At 43.3% G+C, this 19281-nt stretch overlaps 1 protein-coding gene across 2 annotated transcripts in view; it reads left to right on the top strand.

Annotated features, from left to right (window-relative positions):
• The window catches only part of NET1 (neuroepithelial cell transforming 1), a 53210-nt gene that overhangs the window by 23112 nt on the left and 10817 nt on the right, over positions 1-19281 (top strand). Inside the window, exons 2-3 of one of the 2 annotated variants that reach the window (XM_031605107.2) lie at positions 4827-4893; positions 10268-10327. In XM_031605107.2, coding sequence (XP_031460967.2) covers positions 4827-4893; positions 10268-10327 — 127 coding nt within the window. Of the gene's footprint in view, positions 1-4826; positions 4894-10267; positions 10328-18672; positions 18859-19281 lie in introns of those variants that run through there. The other variant, XM_031605108.2, reaches the window with a different exon arrangement.

The following is a 19281-nucleotide window of genomic DNA, read 5'->3' as shown; positions in this document are numbered from 1 at the left end:
TCTTTCCTTGCGTATCTGCTCATCCTGCCATAAACAAGAAAGTGATGGCAGACACGGTCTATCAAGAAGAATCATTTTCAAGAAACACAGGAAGTGATGGAACCCAAATTTAGTCTTCGTTTGAGTGACACAGCAGTAATTTCTATGGTTCTTTCTACAACAGGCCTGTTGCAACATTTTGCTGTAAACACAGCAATTAACTACATCCAACTGTTGGCACCGACACAATGCTTTATTCTGCTGTCTTCAGGAACTAACACATTACATCAAAGCCACTCTGCACTTCTTTCCATTAATCATGCAATGTTTTGAGCAATGACCTCCAGTGCAGTGCTCCATCACACTGCTCTGCTTCTTCTCCTGCTGCGTGGTGAGACGTGTTAGGTAAAACTCCCAGGATTGCTCTTGCCATCATCGCTGACCTTGCTTTCACCAGTGCTGTCTTCACGTTCTTGAGGGACCTTGCAAGGGATGCCCAGCTGAGCACTGCAATCATGAGTCATCCATTTGCACATAATACACGTGGTAATCATGCAGATGACTAAATTTGGCTCTGTATTTTTGGAGAGCTTTGCAGGCTTAAGCAGTAAAGCTACGGGCAAAGCTGGAGGATAAAATTCTGCAGGCAATCGTCCCCACGATCTCTGCATAAATGATACTTCATTGTGACTTGGTTAGCAAGGAGAAGTGATACAGGCAATAGGTGTGATGAAGTTTGAGATGATGGAAGCCACTTCTCCTGAAGTTATTTTTTCCACTTAGCACCAAGGTCTGCTGCCCTCAGGGTCCAATCCCAACAGTTCCTGGCAGATGGCAGCTCCCTGTGCTTTACCAAAGACTTGAAAAGGAAGGAGGTTCAGTAAGAACTCTTTACACAACAAAAGGCTTATTCCTTTTAATAAAAGATTATTGAGAAATGTCTATGGTACCAAGACCTGTAAGAAATGAGGATATTCCAGCGTCACTGTAGGCGTTGGCACATGGGAAGAAGCAGTTTCTGACTTCCACTCTGCCCTCTTATTCTCTTGATTGAGTCCTCCTAGAGGACCACTGGAGAGGAGGAAAGAGCAGCCTGTCTGCAACCTGCTCCTTTACTGCAGACGTGTTGGGCACTTGGAGAACTGAAGGGAACTTTCTCATTGGGGTGGATGCTTCTGTATTGCTTGCCTTTTGTGGTGATTGAGCAACGAAGAAAGTTTAGGTGATGGACTGGGAGGTGGAGACATTTCTCTCCATCTCTGTTGGACAACTGGAAACCAAGCTGTCAGCAGACTGTTGAACCTTGGTCCTACTCTTCTCCTCACCTCTGTGACTCACTTCAAAATGCTGAGAAGGTTTGCAAGTTACTGCCTCTCATACACGATCATTTCTCCTTCTCATGAAAGAACAGAAAGTGGCTGTGTGCTCTTGATATTGGGCAATAGCAGCAGAGAAGTTAATACCTTTATGATGGTCTCTGTGGGTTGTTTTCTGGGTGGATTCCCAACTGACATGGAGAAAGGCTTTTTTGCAAGGGCCAACATGGGAGGCAGCTCACACAATCAGCTAAATGATCCACACTGCAGCTTGAGCAGAGGGGAAAATACTGCATAGGCAGTCCTGTGAGGCACACTGTCTTACAATGCACAGGACAAAATTAAACACTGCTTTGGATTGAAATCATGTTATAACGGCTACATAATTGGAAAGAGATGTGTTAATGGAAATTTACACAATTTCTTTAGAGCAATTTCTTTAAACCTATGAGAGTTAAGGATGTGATGATTGTGTAGAATACCTTTAAATCTGAGCTTTTCGAAAAGCTGCTACTGCCAAACTTACTTGATTAAACCTCATAAAATCCCCATTTGGAACTGAGTGCACTCATACAAGTGGGCCAAGCTGCATCTGGTTCTCCATGGCAGCTCCATACCATCCCACCTCTCCTCCAATGCAAGGAGTCCCAGACAACACAGCTTGGACAGCAACCTACATCCATATTGGGATGACTGGGAGCCGCTCTGAAAAGCTTACAAGCCTCATGTGGCTTCCAGCTCACCACTTGGCCACCTCTGTTGTTTGAGATCAAGAGTCACGAAATAAAATCATACTTACGTTCCGCAGCATGAAAGCTCATGCCTTCATCAGAGCCTGAGGCTTGTCCATTCTGATGGCTTTTTATAGCTGCACAGGGCGCAGTTTGCAGACTATTCATCTCTTTACTTTTCTATCTGTATTCAAGGAGAGTTTAATCAAGTTTTGTTCTTGGCAGCCAAGCAGGTTGTGATTAAACAGGGAGGATTTTGCTTTCTCGTGAGCAAAAAACATTACTCTATTTTAAATTTCAAAGAAATCCAATGCTCGTTCCCAGATTTCTTTTTCTTGAGCAGTATGTACTCTTTTAAATCCCAAAGAATGTTCCCTTCTAGAAATTTCTTCCCCATCCAATGTACTGGTATGCAGCCCTTGGAAATGCCACCTCCTTTTCTGGAGAGGTATCAGAGACAAAGTGATTGTATTAAAAGCTTTTGGCTGATCATAAAGTACCTGAAAATGGTGTGGTCTAAGGAATAATTGCCTCTGGCTTCATGTAAATTGTAATACGTGCATATAATATTTTGAAAAACCTTGTTTTTTATACTTATATATTTTATACTTTTTAGGTATTACAGATATCTATATATTTAAATATCTAAATACACGTGTATATATAACACACATGGCATAGTTAGTATTCTAACCACTTTAAATGTTCCAGCTTTGTGATTTTCCACTGATGCTGCTTACTTTGCATTTTTACATTGTGGCTGCTGTGCACAAACCATTGGCACAACTGCAATGTTCCCTAAACTAGTCCTAAGGGGACATCGGCCTCCCCAGACCCTGCAGGAAAGTGTTGTTCCTACTCCATTCTCTTTTGTTTGGCAGACCTATTTCTTCATTGCAGATGAGGAGTGAAGAAGCCCTTCTTGCACAGAGTGGCTTCATCTTTTTGGTACCAGGTACCAGTTTTGGTACCTTGCATCATTTTAGGTTGCTCACAGAAGTTGTGGGTGCCCCATCCCTGAAGGTGCTCAAGGCCAGGTTGTATGGAGCCCTGGGCAGGCTGATCAGGTGGGGGGCAACCAGTCCACAGCAGGAGATTGGAGCTGGTAGTTTTTGAGGTCCCTTCCAACCCAACCATTCTATGATTCTATAATCTTTAAGGTTCCTTCCAACCCAAGGTCAGGCTGGATGGAGCCCTGGGCAGCCTGATCTGGTGGGTGGCAACCAGCCCACAGCAGGAGAATGGAGCTGTATGGGCTTTAAGGTCTCTTCCAATACAAGCCATTCTGTGATTCTGTGATCTCTAAAGTCCCTTCCAACCCAAGTCATTTTATGATTCTACAGTCATCTCAATTAACAAAATCTGCTGCCCTTCCTGGAGTCAGGAGTGCAAAATGAGCTTAGGCATTTAGCAGTTGGTTGGATGTCTTCTCAGCAAGTAAAATAGTCATCAAGTCACCTGTATTAATAGAAGGATGCTAAGCAAAGGATCATTTTTGGGAGGAATCTGCTAATATAAACTCACCTCTGTAGTGTATACCATTTGCATAAAATGTTTGTCTCATCACTGAAAGCCTCCTGTTCTCCTTCACATCTTTCTTCCAGTATGGTGCAGCTCACAATACATTTATCTTGGTGCTCATCGAAGTGCTGAAGTATTTTCTGGGTGGTTGACTTATATTTTCCAAATACCAATCCGGAACACTGCATCCTCACAAACCTTTTACAGACAAGTGCTTTTTCTCTTCTGATATGGAGAGCTGTTGACGTTAAATGCTACTCATGCTCTGGGTGATGAATTTTCAGCAATGCCTGAACAATGCTGGTGCGTAAGTCCCCTGAAAGTCGGAAGGATTTGCATTCCTATATTCTTTCCAGGTTTTTGAAAGTCCTGTGGGATCTCAGAATGAAGAAGAAAGATGCAGCTGGCAGGGAGATGCTTTTTCTGTCTGAATTTCTGACAGCAAGGGGGAAAAGTTCTCCCCATTCAGTAAGGCAGCTGGCTGTCTTTGAAAAAAAGTGTGTGGTCCATTTGGGACTAAAGTTCTGCATGCAGAAAACTCAATGACAGACAAAAAGGTTTTTCCATGCTACAGCCAGAATAAGCTTTAAAAAATAGTTACTGGAAACATACCTTAAGTCCACCAGACAGTGAAAGTTGGAATGTAACTTGTTTGCTTAACTCCATGCTAGTACAATAAATGACTTGCATAAGGCAATTCGTTTACCATTGTTCAAAGAGCATGGATTATACAAACGGTCCATTGTATGTATTACTTTCTGGTGGTTTAACTTTCTTGGATTGAGAATGACTTAATGAAAGACCACGACTCAATTCCTAGTTGTAAGTTTATGGGAAACTACAAGGCTGCATTGTCAAAAGTGCAGTTTGGTGCTTCCTTTCATTTCGGCTTCATTAACCTTGGAAAATGAGGTCAGAATATTATTATTTTTTATTATTATTATTTTTATTTTTATCCTTCCTCTTGGTCGGATTTAAAACAATTGCCAGATTCGTGGTCAAAGAGGACTCAGTGGAAGGACTTTGCCTGCCTCTGCTGCACAGTCATTTCTTGGAGTAAACCAGGATTTTTAATCTAACTCCTGCAATTGTCACAGGGAATACTCACAATCCCTTTGTTCTCTCCTTCCCAAAGACTGTTCTATGTCACTGTCTTTGAGACTTTGGGGGCTTGGAGCTGAGGGCCTGTGATACCATCAAAGCTGTGGAAAACAGATGTAGTTTATTAATGCAGCAAACCCTAAGTTATTTACCTTAATCCTTTTTTTTCTGCTCACAGGTGCCCACTGAGACGAGGCAGCTCTTTCACATTTCTCACTCCAGGACCACACTGGGACTTCACCCTGGTAAGTAAACCACTGGTGGGTGCACATGAACAAAATGAGGAATAGTGATGTGAAGGTCCTGCTTCCTGGAGAGGAAAGAAAATCAACTTATTCTTCTCTCTCCCTGGCTATACATGTAAATTTTGAGCCACTCAGGGCTCCTGAGCTTTAGCTGGAGGGTGCTTTTTCACACGTAGGTGAAGAAAAGACAGGATGTCATAGAGATTATGATTACTTTCTGATGTGTTTCATAGATCACAGATAGCAGATCATCATTAAGGTTGGAAAAGACTTCTAAGATCATCAAGACCAACCGTCAACGCATCACCACCATGCTCACTAACCATATCCCCCAGTGCCACTTCTCCACATTCCATGAACACCTCCAGGGATAGTGACTCCACCACCTCCCTGGGCAGTGTGTTCCAATGTCTCACCACTCTTTCTGAGAAGAAATTTGTCCTAATATCCAACCTGAAAAAAAGGAAAAAACAAATTCTGCTAAGCAAACTAGCAATGCAAGATGTAAATCATGCTGTAAAAGTGAAGATTCTTTTTCTTAAATACAAAAATCTGTATTTTATTTGGTATAGAGACTACTTAAAACAAATGTGTGGTCTTACTGCTGTAAGGCTTGTACTCTGCTTTCCATTCTCTAACAGGTATCCCTTATTAGGGAGGTGGTTCATATCTAGCTTCAGCCTTTAGAGCTGATAGAGAAAGACAGACCACCCTGGAGAATGATACAGAGGACTTTTACTGGGTATCTCTTATGCTTCTTCATTAAGTCTGCCCCTTTCATGCACTGAGGATTGCAATGTGATTAGTCAGCTGAAGTAGGTGCTGTGTACAGAAATGTCATCCTCTCTTAAAGCTCATTTCAATGAGCCACCTAAGCTGACCTGACCTTACTGTCCCTAGAAGCAGTGATCCCATCATTGGCCAGCAAAAATGACCTGGCTGAAAAACTTTGCCTTACCAAAAAGAAAACAGTGTTTTGGATGAGCTGATCCAGATGACTGCACAAGCTGTATTATTCTCGTGCCAGTGTCGGCACAAGGAAGGGTGTGACAACATCTCTGGGGTGGGGAAAAGGACAGGACTACCTTTTATGAAGGAAATCCTATCTAAAATCAGCTGGAGCTTCTTGTGCAAGCACGTATATAGACAGCTCCTGTGCCTTGAAGGGCAGCCATGTGCAATTTTGAGGCTGCACAAACACCAGTCCAGCGTGGGAATGGAAAAAACAAGACCTGATGGTTTTCGCTTAATTTTAGAAACTTTCATCTGGTGACTACAGCTACATTAAACATATTCATTTGAATATTACCAAGCCTTAGAAATTGCATTCTTCCAGAATGAAAAATATTGTATTGTATCATCAGAAATTAAAAGTATTTTGAATGAGTTTCAAGTCATTCTTGTTCTCTCTATGTTTTTTTTTAAGTCTGCTTTTATTTGGCTATAGTCATCTTCAATTAAACTCTCCGTTACAGTTAGAACTTATTGCTAGGCTTTGTAGTCATAACACAGACTGCAAAAAGCAAAGAAACTGTTTGAAGGATTTGATTGCTTATTTGCATTTCTCCATTGTGTCCCTCATCGTGCTGGTCTTCCACTTTCCCTCTGAGCCTAAATAGCTTTATTTATAGCTACAGTGAGCATCCCTGAGCTCCAGAACTTGTCTGGAGATCCCAGCTTTCCTGGAAGTTAATCTTAGACAGATAAACCCACCACGGGCAGGTAAGAAAATAGAGGAGAGAATGAACATTGAAGGAGAGTGCATCTCAGTTGCTGAGCAGACATACCCTTGCTACATGGCCTGGGACCAGGTCTCTGCTAAAAGATTATGCTGACGTATACTGACCAAAACTCTTCATTTTGGTAGCAGCCCATAGGCAAGTGAGAACTGCCCTTTTCCCTGTGTCATCTCTCCCATGTGCAACACACAAGGCATTTTGTTCTCCGTGGCCACCACCAACTACTCATGTGCTGAGCAAAATAGCATCTCTTCCTGCCTTAGTTTGTGCAGTGCTTCAGCCAACAGCCTGTAAAACATACCTGGCCTGAGTTTCAGGAGTAGTGGATAGCTAAGCCAAATGTCATACAATCATTAAGGTTGTTTTCATGCCTGCAGAGATGGAGTGGGTTTAAAGAGAAGGACCAATGCATGTGCTACACAATGCAATCTAGGCCAAAACACAGCATCATGGAATCTTTTGATTTGGAAGGGACTCTTAAAGGCCATCCATCTACTCAAACTCCCCTACAACGAACAGGAACACCTACAACACAATCACAGCGCTCAGAGCCTGCTTCAGGAATGGGGCATCCACCACTTCTCTGTGTGGCTTCAGACTGGAAGCAAGGTTACTCACAGTCTGCTTTCCCTTCTTCTTCTCCATTAAGAAGGATGCACTTATGAGAAACCAACACTTGATCTTTGTTGTTTTAACAGTCCTGATGCATTCCTCACCCAATGCCTTACTGGTGTTTTATAACTTCAAGTGGGCAGTAATGAACACAAAAATAGACTGATTCCTAATTAAAAAAGCATTCTGCTTTCACGCAAAGTAGTAATTAAGTAAGGAAAACTATATGACTAGAATGATTTACAAACTGAAAACCAGCAGATTCTTAAAAAGCACTCCTGGAGTTTTAATCAGAATCCTTGAAATGTAATTAACATTCATGCTCATGGCATTGATTAGGTTTCTCTAAAATAATACAAGGGGAAATGATTTCAAGCTAAAAGAGGAGAGATTTAGATTGGACTCAAGGAAGAAGATTTTTACAATAAGGGTGGTGAGGCACTGGAACAGATTGCCCAGAGAGGTGTTGGAAGCCCTGTCCTTGGAGACATCTGAGGTCAGACTGGATGGGGTTCCGAGCAACCTGATGGAGGTGTAGGTGTCCCTGTTCACTGCAAGGGAACCAGATGACTTTTAAGAGTCTCTTCAAACTCAAAAGACTCTATGAATATTTAGATTTCCCCTCCTGATTTGCTTTTTTAATGCTTCTCCTTTACAATACCTCTTTGAGAGCCTAAATCAGGTCTCACGGTTTTTACAGTTTAATAACTTTCGTCGAAGTAACTTTTTCCACATCACTTGAGTTTCATGAGAAGGAGAACGTATCAGATCTTTGATTGCGACCGTCTCAAAAATGTGAGAAAACAGGACCAGAGCTGTTGCTTTTCTGTCATGTGGCTTTAAACACCCAGGTTGGAGCAGTCTGAAGAGGCAGTTTTCCTGGAATCTGTTTCTGTTTTGGCACCATACAGGAATGATACAGCTGGCTCCGTACTCAAACGTCTCAGTTTTTGTACAAAACTATATTGGGCAAAGGAAATGGGGTCCAGCCAATGCAGTACTTATTGCATAAGTCTAGCCAGTTTAAAAACAAAACTTTGGCCTTCCTTTCGTGTCTGGGCTTTGGTCTGGAGCTGTATGTTAAAGATGTTAATATACTCAAGTACATAAGGAACGAATAATATTCAGACCAGAAAGGCGTGGTGTCTTTGTTGCAAGTTCTCTTCTGTTAAATAGATGCTAATATCTTTGACTTACATATGGGAAAAACAATCTGCAGACCAAAAAGGTGTGGTTATAGCAGCCTTTTATTGTAAGTTTTGATAAATAACCAAGCCTGAATATTTTACTAAAAAACAAATGTCTGCATTTCCATGTGTTCTCAAGCCTGCCAAAATACTGTTCAAAAAGTATGGAGTGTGCTGGGACATTAATTCCGTGTCAACGCTAGAATTTGGTCAGACAGAAGTCTAACATGAGAATAATTTTCCTCTGCAGTTAGCAAGTATCAGGGAAGGGGCTGAGTGATGTGACAGAAGCAATATCTTGTCTTCCCAAACACAAAACAGAAACACTGCTTGAAATAATTGGAGAACTTCGTAGTTGAATCCAATTATTGAGCTAGTTTGATCAACTGAGGGGGAAAAAAAAAAAAAGACCACCACACCAGAACCTCAAATAAAAGAAACTTGTCAGTGAGCTTCTATATCTCACCATTAAATACATGTATTTAATTTTATAGTTAAATGGTAGAGCCAGCATAAGGCGGACAGGTGAGAAAACACATTAGAGCCTAAGAATGGTATGAAAGCCTAACGTGGTCTAAAGGGACCAGGAAACCAGAGACCAGGTTTGTGAAAACCCTGCAGGGAAACTGGACATCCCCTCAACAGCATAAAATTTTCAGAGAAACCATGGGAGGTGGACGGGTCGACGTTTAAAAGTAATTTAAATACTTGCAGCGAAGTGATGATATCTATTAAAGCTGACTAATAACTTTTAAGTTCTTAGAATAGATTATTAAATTCTAAGAAAAAAGAAGTTGCCTATTTGCACCTGTTGGACTGGCAGAGCACAGGGCACAGAAATTTGCTGAAGTTCAGAGCAGAATTGTGGTGACAGTTCCCTCTGCAGCTGCTGAGAGGCAGTTCTCTCCACTTCAGATCAATGTCTAATCTGTTAACACAGGCCAGTAACATTTAGACCAATACAGAATCATAGAATGGTTTTGGTTGGATGGGATCTTTAAGATCATCTAGTTCTACCCCCCCCCCCATTATAGGCAGGGACAAAACACAACACTGTTTTTGATTCCCATTGTTCTTAGTGAGGTGGAAGAAGGTGGCCTCTACTCATCCGTTAATTTTGAGTGATGAGGATCAAATACAGGATGAAAATCAACAACTTGTTCTGTGGGTGACCAAACAATTTATGCCGTCACCCATGTTTTTTCTAGACCAGGTGATTTCCAAGATGGCACACTCTAACAGGATGAATCCATGTTTAGTTTTCCATTATCTGGATAGTGTAAAAAATAGCTTTGAAGCCCAGATAGTACAGAAATAGTGGGAGGTATCAGGAAGTTCAGTGCAGATGTCTTTGATCATGGTTCCACCGGCTTGTGCTCTTCAGAAAGGAAAATGGCTGAGAGCACCCCAGTTAAAAGCCTCATCTTTCTTCAACAAACATGCTTACTTTCTTAGCCCATTGCATCCCTGACAGGGATGCTTCAGCCACAGCTGTCTGCTGGCCCTGTCCACTGTAATTAATTAAACAGGAGATCTAAAAGCTCTCACATACATGCGTACAGCTCTTCAAGTAACCTAGTGCTAAACTGCTTTATGCAGGACAAAATCTATGGATCCCTCACTCGTGAACCCCTGCCAGGCTGATTAACACGATGAGAATTAGAGCATCTGGTGTCCTCCTAGAGACCTCAAATCCTAACAATCACCAAGTCTGACCCCCTCGATATCTGACTCTTTCAAAAAGCTGAAGTTTATTGCTGACTATAACAAAAAACAGAGCCTTGTTTCTGTTTGCAAATCAAGTGCACTGCTGTAACTTGGTTTCATTTCTTACAGAAGAGGAAACGCCGAGACAAAGACGATGATGTTGTCAGTCTTTGCAGCCTTGACTTTAAGGTAAGGAAAACACATTGCTCTAAGTGTTGTGCAACCCCAGTGGCTTATACTGGGTAATGCCATACTTTCTGTGTTTGCATTTCACCATCAAGAGCTCAGAGACAGGTACAGCTGTGTTAGCTCTCGGCTACACCTCTGGGGTGGGCTGAGTCCTGCTGTGGATATCCATAACACTGCTTGTGATCCCCTCTTTTAATCATCTGAATCCTGTGTGAAATGAATGTGTGTAAACTGCACTTAGGGAGAACATAAGCATTTTCAAGTGATGAGAAGGAAAACTGTGCAAAACCCCTTCAAATGCACTTCATTGTATTGCAAACAAGCTGGACTGGCTGGGTGGTAAATTGTCTGTAAAGCTGAGGATTAAAGCGACTTAAAAAGTTGAGGGTAGGGAGTTGTATCTCTTACCAAGGACAAACCAAGCTTGGTTTCGTTAACGGGAAACTGCTTCCAATTCTCCATCTACCCCGAAGATCTCACCATCACTTACCTGAAGAAGGGAAGGAAGAGAAATAGGATCTATTGAGGTGAGAGTTAACAAGTGGGTTTTACAGTTAATAAACTGGAGTTAAAAGTGATTTGTTAGTGAGGAATTTCCTGCTTGACCTAATGACCAGCTCGTCCTCTGTTGCTGACATTTACTTTGCATTTGTGCATTATTTATGAGCCTAACTTAGCCTGGCTACTGCTGGCAGTGTTCCATGGCTGATTGTCCTAACTCTGGGCTTCCAGGGCTCTAGACTAGATCTTCTGATCCAGATAAGACCATCCCTGTGATTACCTAGTAGGGAAGGGAAAAGATTATCTGCAGAGGGCTCTGACACAACAGTGCTGATGCCTCTGACCTGAGTGTGTTCTGGGGCTTGTTTTGTTTCTGAGGTCTTCATGGTTTTCTGATGCAGATAGCTAGGAAAGCTGCCCTCGGGGAAGAGGATTTTCTTTTTTTTCTTCTGTTGAATTGGGCTATATTTTTTGGGTGTTGGATAAAATTGGGTAAATGAAAGATTCTCCCACAATGCAATCACTTGAAAGCCGAACTGAAATATCAACAATAGTTTGCGTAGTCGCTTTTTAAGAGTTTTAACTGGAATCTTCCAAGAAGAAGGGAAATCCCTAGGCTAAAACAGTCAAAGTTCAGACTGCAGCTTTTGTTCCAGCTGACTTTTTACCTTATTGTTTTGAAAGGGTCAGGCTCTGGGGGATATTTAAGAGCTTAAGGCACACCCACCAAACACACTCTAGTAGCCTTGTTAAAATACATTAATGTTACGCATTGGGTTGTCCTTTGCAGGCTTTTTTGATTCCAGTCCTCAAGGTTATTAAAAGTTTTAAAAGCAATACAATCAGCTATTTATAGTTACATTTTCAAAACACGTCACTGAGACTTTAGAGTCTCATCACGCACTTATGCAGTAGTACAGATTATGTTTTGCTCTGTCTAGGTTTTATGAGGGTGACCCCATAGGCTAAAATTTAGCTCCATCAGACACAGATGTATCTGTTTCATTAATGAAAGAAGGTCTCAAAAGAATTTCGAGATAATTTAAGGATGTTATGTGTAGGTTAGGTCATACATTGTTTACCCCCATCTTATACATGGGAACTGATTTTCAGAGTTTGTCTATATTAAGTGTTTAACTCCATCACGTATCTCTTATTTCAGCTCCACTATCTCACCCAGCAAATATAGCTCAGTTGACAAGCTGCTGTTTTGTCACCAAGTTTTGCCTGCATGCTGCATTTGCTCTCCTATTAGACATACTTGTGCTGACAAAACTACCTAGTGTAGAACCGTGATCTTGTTTTGGAGCACCCAAATACCCAAACCTGGCACCCTACCCACTGAATGTTTTTCCAATATAAGTAGAGAAGGTTTAATTTAATTTGGATGTGTACCTGCAGTTGAGCAGTCCTTTAATAATGTTTAAAACTCACATACTGTAGATAGTTGTGCCACATACCAGGAAGATGATATGCAAAATGACAGGGGAGATCACACCAGCCCAGACGGTATGCAATGCTCAGGCTATTCCTGTTTATTTTGTCTTGTTAACCTACTCCTTGCCCCCAGAGTCCTGCTCCACGATGAACCAGATCTTAGCCCTGCTAAGCTTCTTCTTTGACATACAGCCTAAAACACTCCAAAGATTACCAAAATATGAGTGAGAAGTTATAACCTGAGAAGGCAGGTAGAGCATCTGCTTCCTTCAGTGCTGAGCCCCCTTCTCATGTGCCAGAACACACATCTTTTGGGAGAAAAGGAAGTATTTTCTCCCCAGATCATTTCCATACAACTTGCATTATTGATAATTGTCTGGGTAAGGCAGAAGGGAGAATTGCAGTGCAGGGAACCAAACAAGAAATCGAGGACAGGAATTTGTTAAGCAGATCTTTATGTTCCAATAATGAAAGCTATTTTTGCATTTCAGGTGGGTTTCTGAGCTACTTTTTTTGCTAATTGATTGCATATTACCCCACAGTTAATTAAGGTGATGAATGATTCACGAGAGGAAGCGGGACTGTGTTTTTTGAAGGTGTGTGTATATCTTGATGTTTGTTAGCAACTGGATAAATACTTTTCAGTGCGTGACAAGGAATACACGGATGTGATATTGTATTTTACCTGAGGCAAAACGAAGCCAGGCTGAGTAATGCTGGAAGAATCACGTCTGGTCTGGATAGTGTTTTCTGGTGGTTATAGGATGTCTTTTTAAGGCTTAGGAGGAGGGATTCCGCAGAGGAAGTGAAGTCGTAGTGTAGACCCTTACATGAACCTCCATGTTGTGGCCTCTCCAAGCCTTACTCACCTTCTGGGACCAGCTGTGTGAATATTACTCATCATGGATGAGAGAGGAGTCCAGCCCAAACAAGCCCTGGAGCTGTACTGGTGTTGGCAGCAGAGAGAGGCTGTGACGATAAAGCTGACAGCGACCATCTCCCCAGGGAAGGCAGATAAACCATGAATGTTTTTAAGATAGAAAATGACTTGGAAAGAAGAGGAAGGGGGAGAGAGAATCCCTACATGTCTGCATTCTTTTGGTCCAGATCACAGAGAACCACCAGTAAGTATCTTTCCATGGTCGGAATCCCCAGAAGCAGCTTGGCTTGAGGCAGAGATAACACAGCCAAAAGAACATCACCAAATAATGCAAGAAACTGCAGCTGTAACATCTTTCTTTAGAGTATATATTCACAAGCTTTAAAGAAAGAACATAAACAGTCCCTCCCTCCCCCATTTCTCCCTCTCAAAGATACAACGGCTGCAGAGGACTTTTATGGGAATTTTATTGGCGTGTCTGATTCATGCAGGAACGTGCCCATGCATAAGTTACCAATTTGTATTTGGAAACAGACTTTGATCAAAACGAACATCGCTGGCATTGGCCGCGCTTTGCAACTGAAAAACAACATTTGGCACGTGAGCAGGTTGGGAGCTGAAGTCAACTTCTCGCTCCATTACCCTGTTGTTAGGGCAGATGTTGTGTTTAATAATATCACAGGCTTGGAAGGTTTGTGTTTTTTGGTGTTGCATTCATATTCATAAGATGGAAATTGCTTTGCTAGCCTGAACGCACCAACATTCAGTTGAGGTAACCCTTTCTAGCAAGCTCTGCAAAATGCTGTAGGTTGTATTTCAGTCAAAATGCAATCTGCATTGTGGGATGGGTTTTTTTTCCTACTTACAATGGAGTTGAATGGCAGCTAATTATAGTGACCTCCCACCATCCAAAATAAATGCTAAATTCCAGACCGGCTCATAAACATTTCAGATGACCCAATAGTCTCTAGATGGGTCATAGCCTACTTTTGCTCATTTTCCAGAATACTGCTCCGAATTCGGCTCTGAATATAAATATCAGGGAGTGGAATGTTAAACACAGCTCATGGACAGTAAACAATGTTGTGTACAGCAGCAGGGGTCTGACTGCTCCGAGTACGTGAAAATGTACGGAAGGGGACTGCCTGTGGAGTTCTTATTTATTCCAGTCCTTGAATGTTCTGGATGTCATGCTATATATAGCACATTAAGAATAGCTGTAATGATAGTTTTCAGTTGGATTTCAGTTCCTCGTAAGCGAGATCTCAAACTGTACGCACACAACAATGGAAATGAATACGCCACGAATGTAATGGATGCTTTCGTTTTCTGCGAGACTTCGAGCCGCCAAAGGGATTAAAATGTCGCAGGTTCTTTCTTTGAAGAAATTGAATCCAGATGTCAGTCACGTTGGAGGCATCCGGGACCTGTGAAAACTGGGAAAAGTGCCCACTGAGGAATACCCCCTGCCTCTGGGCTGCTGTTGTGCACCAGCTCGAGAATTTTTCACCCCAGGCAGTGGCAGAACTGAGACCTTTTGTCTTTGGCTCCTGTCTGCAGCAGCAAACATCCTTCTCATAAGTTTAGGTATAAAACAAAGCAACCTGAAGCGCCCTGGCTGATGGCTGGGCTGTGTAACCTGGGCAGACTTGAGGTGCGAGGATATTGAGAGTGCTGTAATAACTTCCTTTGGAGATAGGCTGAAAGTCACATTCAGATCTGCTAGGATTTTATATTAATTATTATCTTCCTGCCTGTCACACATGATTTCCTTGAGTGCTGCCAAAAGAAGAAGCAGAATATCAGGTCATTGAGTGCTGGCCACCCTGGACACAGGGGCTGGAGGACATATTCAGCCATAGGGCAGCACTCCTGCTGCCATGAAAGGTCTGCAGGGCATGCTTGGTACTCCCTGGCATTAGTCAGATACCACATGTTGCTTAAGCAACTGAGCATTTTTTTAGCAGTGAAAACTTAGATCAGTCAGGAACTGCACACTGGAAATTGGAATTCATCTTTTCTAATCTAAAATGTATTTGACAACACTTTAGGGGCTAAAATAACAAAAGAACATGTGAGTATCCCCACCTAGAATAACACACGGGAGCAAAGAAAGTAGTAAGTGTGAAGCTGCCCAGAACTACAGGCAAATTCTCAGTGTAACAGCAGTTCACTCTTCTCCATGGAAATAAAAACCCAAGCTAAAAATGAGCGTCAAACAGTGAGGTCCAGGTGATTCCTCTGTCACTCAAACTCTTCCTGACTCCCTAATTTGATGATAGCACGACAGGAGTCACCAAGGTATTTCACTCCTAGAAGTGAAAATTCACATTTGAGTATAGGTGAGGAATGCTATTAATACTCAATGGCAGGAAAGCAGGAAGAACTCGTCTGTTTTCCGTCACCCCATGCAGAGACCAGCCAGGCAGCATTCTCGTGGCTTCAGATCCACAGCGTGGGCCAGACCCTACCCAGAGCCCAGAGGGGTTGGAGAAGGCATAAATGCATCTGGGACCAGGACATAGGAGTAAGGGGGCATGAGAAATACAGAACGAGATGCTGGTGGGTAGAAAAATACCATCTGGGCTAGATTTTGTGTAGGGTACAGATCCGTACGTCAGACTTCATTGCTTCTGCTGCACAAGGAATGATTTTCCTTTCTTTTTTCATTTGTTTCGGCTTTAATTGGAGTACCACAGCTTTGCTCACTGCCTCTTGCTTGTGTTGTAAGTGGAGCAGAGGCAATGAAGCAATGCACAGGTATCACAGCACGCCCTGAGCTGCTTGAAGGTCATACTGATGGCATTGCTGTTGAGAGAACAGCATGAGCCTGGGAACTTGTGCAAGCTCACCTTCTACCCTTGCTATCTTTAAGCTTCTCCAGATTTATTCCCTTCTCTGCATGCTCAGTGTTGCACATTGTTCAGGGAGTACCCATTACAGCTCTACTTGCAGTTGGATTTTACCCTGAAACAGACCTTGATGATCTACACAGAGGTCTATTCTAGTGTATAGCCGATGTGCAGAAATCATCCCATCTGCTATAGGGGCAGCTGGGAAATACTTGCCTTAACCAGCCCTTACTTTGAACAAAGGGCAGTTGTCCAGGGCAATAACCTCATCCAGGGCAATAACTCATCTTCTAGGGCATGTAACCCAGTGTCCAGGGCACATAACCCATTGCACGTGCCATACCAGGAGGCAAACAGGGAGCCCCAATGTGTCAGGCTAGAGCTTTAAGTTTCCATAACATGACTTCAGCAGTCTGCATCAGCCAGGGCTTGCATCACCATGGATGAGCCACCCTCACCAGGTGGTGAAACAGGGATCTCCCTGCCCATGAGCTGTCCCTTCCCCGAAGGCTTTGGAAGGAGGGGAACAATTTAACTCCTACGTAACAAAAAACATTTAATATGGCATGAAGTGCTTCAGGACACAGGAGGACATCACGTTCTGGTCCTAACAAGACTCGTGTAAGTGCTGCCTTTATGCATGTGACTGCTCCATGCCTTCCCTCTAGGGTCTTGGTTGTTTGTGCCCTATTTTTAGTTGACAGCCCATCTACATCTATGAAGAAAGAGATGCCTGTCTAAATTGATAAGCATTCCCCCCTATCCACCCCTAGATCACAGATCCTGGATCTTTAAAGTGAGTTTAACAAACCTTTGTCTTTAGGTTATAAGGGGAAACAGGCATTTAGATACTCCCAAAATCTAATGAAACTCAGTGAATGGCTTGCCAGAGTCACAGTCCTGTTGGTTATTTGTTGTCTTAAAAAGAGGATTGGCCCCATCAGAGTCTGCAGAAACTCACTGTGCCTTGAGTTTATGAGAATCCTATGTTAGATGATCCCAAACATCCCACTCTCAGCTGAGGTTTATCCTAACACATCATAGAATCATATCATAAAATGGCCTGGATTGGATGAGTCCTTAAAGATTACAGAACTATAGGATCGTTGGGCTGGAAATATCCTTAAAGATCATAGAATCATAGGTTAGAAGGGACCTTAAAGATCACAGAACCACAGAAAGGTTGGGTTGGAAGGGATCTCAAAGCCCACCCAGCTCCAACCCCTGTCATGGGCTGGTTGCTGCTTGCCCCCTACCATATCAGCTTGCCCACCACCCCATCCAACTTGCCTTGAGCTGTAGATGAAGCACCCACACTTCTTTGGACAGCCTGTGCCAGTTCCTCACTGCCCTCTAAGTAGACTTTCCTCCTAACATCTGACCTAAATCCCCCCCTCTTAGTTTAAAGCCATTCCCCCTTGTCCTATCACTAAATCCTCCTGCTACCCTTCCCCCTCCAAACAGCAGCTATAAGCAGCTATGCAGCCACCAAATAAGCTCAGTGTGTTTTTACCAGCTCAAGAGACCTTTTACTTTGGAGATTTGCAGCAGTGCCAGGAATAATATAACTTGAACAAACAAACAAAAGTACAAAACCCTTTGCATCCAAAGCCAGGCTTGCCAGGACAGGCTGCCTGCCCTGTTAGCAGAGGGGGAGAGGCTCAGCCTCTGGCTAGCAGAACAGTGCCAGCAGAGCCTTGAAAGCTGAGAGCAGACTTCAAAGCACAGGTCTAGACAAGAATTCAGCTTTTTGAATGCAAGAAGGTAAAAACCATAACAAAAAAAAAACCAAAACAATTTGCAGCAGCAAATGATTTACGCTGCCATCAGGAGGAGCGTGTCACACTGCCCTTGTGAGATGGTGAACAAAAAGAATAGGAAAATAAGACCAGAAAACATGAAATCATAAAAACATTTATGTTGGAAGGGATCTTTAGAGATCGTCTGGTCCAACCCCATGCAATGAACAGGGACACCTACAGCTCCATCGGGTGCTCAGAGCCCCATCCAGCCTGACCTTGAGTGTCTCTAGGGATGGGGCATCCACCACTTCCCTGGGCAACTTGTGCCAATGTTTCACTATCCAAATGTTTGGCTTCATCTTTTTTTTTTCAGCACAAAGAGTGGAAAATCTCAGCTTTCCAAAACACTTTCACAGATCACAGAATCACAGAATGGACAGGTTTGGAAGGGACCTCAAGGATCATGAAGCTCCAACCGCTCTGCCACATGCAGGGCCACCAACTTCCCACATTTAATACTAAACCAAGCTGCCCAGGTCCCTGTCCAATCTGGCCTTGAACACCTCCAGGGACGGGGCATTACAACCTCTCTGGGCAGCTGTTCCAGCACCTCACCACTCTCATAGTAAAGAACTTTCAATCACACAGAGTGATGGCACACCCTTCTTGACAGTCTAAGGGAGCTGCCATCACACCACCTTAAAGCAGAGCCTCTCTTATGAGAGTTTTAGCAGGAAAAACAGTGCAGGGAAAGCTGATTTGGGGAGGAAAACAGCGCAGGTAAACACGCCATTAAGTTTTCAACCCCCGAGCACCAGCAGGGGGACCTCAGATCGAGGGGGGGCGTGGCTACGCGCGAGTAGGCGTGGCTATATGCAAAATAGGCGTGGCTTTGCGCGGAGTGGGCGTGGCTTCGCTCGTGGCTCCGCCCCCAGCGGTGAGATCGGGGCGCGGCGCGGCTGCGGGCTCAGAGTGGGGATGAGCGCGGAGAGCGGAGCGGTGCGCTGAGGGAGGGGGGGCTGCGCCATGGTGGCTCACGATGAGCTCGGGGGGCTGCTGCCTATCAAAAGGACTATCCGGGTGATCGACTCGCAGAACCAGTCCTTCAGGGAGCAAGAGGTGAGGAGGAGAGGGGCTCGGAGGGTTGGCGCTGTGTTTTTGGGGGGAGTTTGGGTGGTTTTTCTTTTAAGATATGGTACATTTGCGTGGCTGGCAGGATTTTTTCCTTATTAGGGTGGTTTTGCCTTGCAAGCAGAAAAAAAAGAAAAAGCGTTGGTTTTGGATTTCCTTTTTTTTTGCTTCACTCGGTGTGGAAGTGTTGTTATTTCTATGCTGCGTTGTTATGCAGATAAAATTAATTGCATTTCTAGTAGATTATCTGCAGGTAAGAAGTCCGGCGGGGAGATAGGGTGCCCTGGGCTGGGTTTTATTGTTGAGATTATGGGGAAGTAGAAAAAAGCAGCAGAAAGAAGGCAGTCTGGGGGCTCTGAGCTCCCTGACTGAAAATCCAGCCTTAAAACGGCCAAATTTGGGCAACTGCAC

The sequence above is a fragment of the Phasianus colchicus genome, chromosome 1 (genome assembly GCF_987193195.1).
Source record: "Phasianus colchicus chromosome 1, bPhaCol1.hap1.1, whole genome shotgun sequence".
Lineage (NCBI taxonomy): Eukaryota > Metazoa > Chordata > Aves > Galliformes > Phasianidae > Phasianus > Phasianus colchicus.
The sequence above is the reverse complement of the archived record's forward strand: the minus strand, read 5'-3'. Positions and strand labels throughout refer to the sequence as shown.